Source organism: Nicotiana sylvestris, chromosome 1, assembly GCF_000393655.2.
Source record: "Nicotiana sylvestris chromosome 1, ASM39365v2, whole genome shotgun sequence".
NCBI lineage: Eukaryota > Viridiplantae > Streptophyta > Magnoliopsida > Solanales > Solanaceae > Nicotiana > Nicotiana sylvestris.
The window spans coordinates 117,143,654-117,148,137 of record NC_091057.1 but is presented as its reverse complement, the minus strand read 5'-3'; the positions used below and the strand labels follow the sequence as shown (position 1 = coordinate 117,148,137).

Here is a 4,484-nt window from a genome sequence, read left to right as displayed (position 1 = left end):
TAATTTATGGTGTCCCAAGTCAGCGGTTCAAATCCCAAATCGAGGAAAGATTGACCCTGTTTTATAGTCCGCGAACATAAAAATCTGGGTAAGGAATTCTGTTAACCCGAGAAAAGGTGTTAGGCATTCCCGGGTTCCGTGTTTTGGCACGATCGCTCAACTGTTATTATTGGCTTATTTATTTGATTTTAAAAACATCTTTGAAACCTATGTTCATTTTTAACCCTTTCAAACCACTTTTAATAATTCAATTGTTATACAACTAATTATTTGATTACACATGGCAAATCATGTCAAGGGAACCGTACCCACGATCCACAACATGTTTATTTTATTAACAAGATGAAATTGTGGCCTGGTGACATCAATGTACCCCAGGATTTTAGAAATTAAGTGTCTTAACTACGTCACGGGAACCGTAACAATTTATTTAATTAAAGCGCCTAAATCCCATTCAACGAATATTTATTTTTAAATCGTACTCGTGTCACGCGAACGTGTACACAATTATTAAGTTGTGATATGAAATCCAAGAGAATGAACTAATAATAACATATGTACATTTTAAAAAATTGTGAATTAAAATGTCCCGTTGAGTTTCAGATTTCACGTAAATCACAATCTATCACATATCAAACATAAAGTACTAAACCGTACGGATGATTCAGATTTTGTCAAATACCAAATCTAATATATCATATGCCAAATCTATTATTAACAAACCGAACCAGCCCTTAAAATCACAAAAAATTAGTTAAAGACAATTTCAAATCCATATAATAAAATAGATTGAAAATCCCAAATTAACAATGATCAATTAATTCGAGGAATAGAGCAATTATGTAGTCTGTATACTTCCGACTCCCATGTCAGCTTATCCAAGAAGCAACGGAATTTCTCTCTCAAATGAAACTCTAGAATCACGAATCCCCAAGCCGAAAACCACCCAAACCACCTGATATTGATCATGACATTTCCATACAATCCAACCTAGATACTACGTTATCCTTCAAGGACATGCTAACAACATATAATCCGATGATGTTTGATGCTAACCTAAACCATAAAGATATAGAGTTACCCGATAGCTCTCAAGCGGAAGAAAGGATTGACAATCTGGAGTCCCTCATTACAAGAGGTATCAAAGTTATTGCTTTGTCAGAAGAAGATAGACAAAGAATTTACGAACCTTGAAAGTATGCTATTATAGTGAAATTAGTTGGCAAACGCATGGTGCACCACTATTTGCAAAATAAAATCCAAGACCTATGGAGGCCAACGGAAGATTTTCAAATGATTGATCTTGGAGAGGACTACTTTATAATCAAGTTCAAAGAAAAGGACAATATGGAAAAAGCTCTTCAACAAGGCCCTTGGTTTATTAACGGACACTTCCTCTCCATTACAAAATGGAAGCCAAATTTTGTAGCTTCCAAAGAGAAGTTGACAACAACGGCTGTTTGGATTAGACTCCCACAACTGCCTACAGAATTTTACGATGGAAAAATACTACAAAAAATTGGCAATGCAATTGGTCGTTTACTAAAGGTGGATGTTTGTACCTCAACTACACTACGTGGAAGATATGCAAGGCTATGTGTTGAACTTCCCTTAGAAATCCCAGTCCAACCATTTCTATATGTGGGACAATACAAACAACACATCCACTATGAAAGAGATAATTTTCTATGCACAAATTGTGGTAGGCTGGGATACACAAAAAATCAATGCACCTTTATCAAATTAGATACCATGGCTATTAAAGCAGGAACTGAAGCACAGGCAACCAACTCAATGATGGAAAAACAAGAAGAGGAGTGGAAAATAGTCTCGTTTAGTAAAGGAAAAAGGCCATCACAAAGGAACATTCATCAAAATACCACCAAGCCAATCAACAACTCCAAAGGTCCAGGTATCCCTGTTAAAATGTTCAATGCTAGCACTGGTAAGTATCTTGATACTAAATATTTACATTACAAATCAAAGGATTTAAAGGGCTCCCTGCTTCAATGGATATAAAGGTTGATAAAACTAACTGCCAACTCCAAGGTGAGAAATCCGACAACCATGGCCAAAACCACCCCTTCCCTACTAATTAAAAATAATTTTAATATCCTAGAAAATAAGCACATGGTTTTAGAGGAAACCACTAATGAAACCATCCAAAATAATAAGAATTTTCTTAATAATCCTAATACTACCCATGCAAAAGAACCACCATTTCCCTATTAATTAAAAATAATTTTAATATCCTAGAAAATGAGCACATAGTTTTAGAGGAAACCACTAATGAAACCATCCAAAATAATAAGAATTTTCTTAATAATCCTAATACTACCCATGCAGAAAAACAAATGTCCAACACAAATAAGAATTGTGTCATGTTGGATATTAACATGTCTAACTCCAAAAAAAAAGGGAAAATGACCCCATGCAAGAATTAAGGGGAAATGACTTTTGTAACCCTTCTACTAATAATACATCTACTACCCTCCCTACTAATAAAATAAAACCTATTGTTAATTATACTACTTTAACAAAAAATTCGGACAAAATCTTCCTTTAGGATCTCATAATCTCTCCCTCCCTGAGCATGTAAGCCAAATGGCAAATAAAGATGGTCAAGGCTTACGTTTGTCCAACCAAAATAACCAAGCAATGGATACTACTCCTATAGAGGAAATACCTATAAACCATGGTATTGGGCAAACAAAAGTCATGCAAGCGGAACAACAAATCATTACCCTACAACCCAATCCTTCTCAAGCTTTCCCAAGCCCCTCTCACACGCCTAAGTTAGAAACGTTAGGTATTCCTATCCCTCCTCAAAATGCCCAGAATTCCTTTAACCATAAGGAGACGTCCTAGATTGATACAGATCCTAAGGCAACACAGAGCAATTGCCATGGAAAACCTTCCACCCTTTCCTCCACAAGTAGAAAATCCACAGATAATTTATGTCCAACCACCACAAGCACAGGACTATAAACCAGTATCATGGATGGAAATGGGATTAATGGGCCATGTAGTATCATTCAATCTACAAATCAACGGCCAGGACTCAATTGTGATTCTTCACAACACCCAGTATTTGGCTCAACTAGTAGCGGAGGGCATGAGACTAGCCATGAACAACTACCTCAACCATATTTGGCTAAACAACATCCTACAACCCCTAGCTCCCTCAGTAAACCCTCAACTAGTGCATGCAATGAGAAATCACTAGAATTTACCCCTAACTTCAACCCCATATACCCTCACAATGCTCTTCTGGACATGTCATTCTTTCCTCCAGAGACACTAACTCAATTCAACCCTATCTTCATGCCTTGGGAGAATCCTCCACCAGTCTAGGAGCATAACATTTCTCAACCACCCTATCACCACCCCAGCAACAAGCCCAAAACCTAGAACCAGTAGAGGCAGAAATGGAGGAGGAGGAACCTCTCACTATAATATTAGAATGAATCCTAGAGTTCTCAAGCCTAGACGGGGTAAAGGTATTTCTCTTTACGGAGATGCAAGAGAAGAGGCACATACTCAGCTACCATTAGCATTGTACAAATGCTCGATAGACATCAGGCCACCCCAGGATCCAACTGTGGGGAATAGGGCCATGATATTAGTACCAGCTTTGAGAAGGAACCCTATTCTGGGGACTGTGAGGGAAACTGGGGAACCACCAAACCAAAACCTTAATGTCTCCATGAATCATCCAACAAATGTCATTATTTGGAATATTAGAGGTGGCAATAATGAAAACTTTAGGAGGAATTTCAGAGAGATGGTTGACACTCATAGACCTTGCATGGTGGTTTTACTGGAAACAAGAATGGGAAGCCATGTTGAATTGCTCAATAATTTTGGCTTCACATAAATGATAGAAGTTTCATCTGATGGCCAAGCTGGAGGAATTGTGCTGCTACACAACTATGAGGTGGTGACTGTCCAAAACTTCATTCGTAGAAATCAGTAAATCCATTTAACGATTGAGGTATTACCTATACGTAAACACTGGCTATTTAGTACTATTTATGCTAGCATTGATTTATATAATAGAAATGATATATGGGATAACCTAGAAAAAATTAGTAGAAACCATATAGGTCCTTGGATGGTGGGAGAGGATTTTAATAATGTGTTTACTGCTAATGATAAGTTTGGCGGTACATCTATAAAAGGTTCACGGGCAAAATTCCTTTGGTCCAAGATTAATAGTTGCAATCTAATTGATCTTGGATTCAAGGGGTGCAAGTTTACTTGGTCCAATCATAGGCATAAAAGAAATGGCTTAATAATGGAGAGGTTGGATAAGATTTTTGGAAATGATAAATGGATCAAATTATTCCCTAATAGATCTATTATTCATCTATCTAAAACTTATTCGGATCACAATCCCATTCTAGTTGAACTAACTCCTAAAAGTCGACTCCTCCACAAACAACCCTTTTGACTAGAAACTTTTTAGTGTAATCACCCGGAAT

The 4,484-nt window shown here is 37.1% G+C and overlaps 1 protein-coding gene across 1 annotated transcript; it reads left to right on the top strand.

Moving 5' to 3' along the window:
• The first annotated feature begins 1,230 nt into the window (after nt 1-1,230).
• Nucleotides 1,231-2,019, top strand: LOC138873748 (uncharacterized). Its single transcript, XM_070152226.1, has one exon. It carries the CDS (start codon nt 1,231-1,233, stop codon nt 2,017-2,019), a length of 789 nt encoding a protein of 262 aa, XP_070008327.1.
• The last annotated feature ends 2,465 nt before the right edge of the window (nt 2,020-4,484 follow it).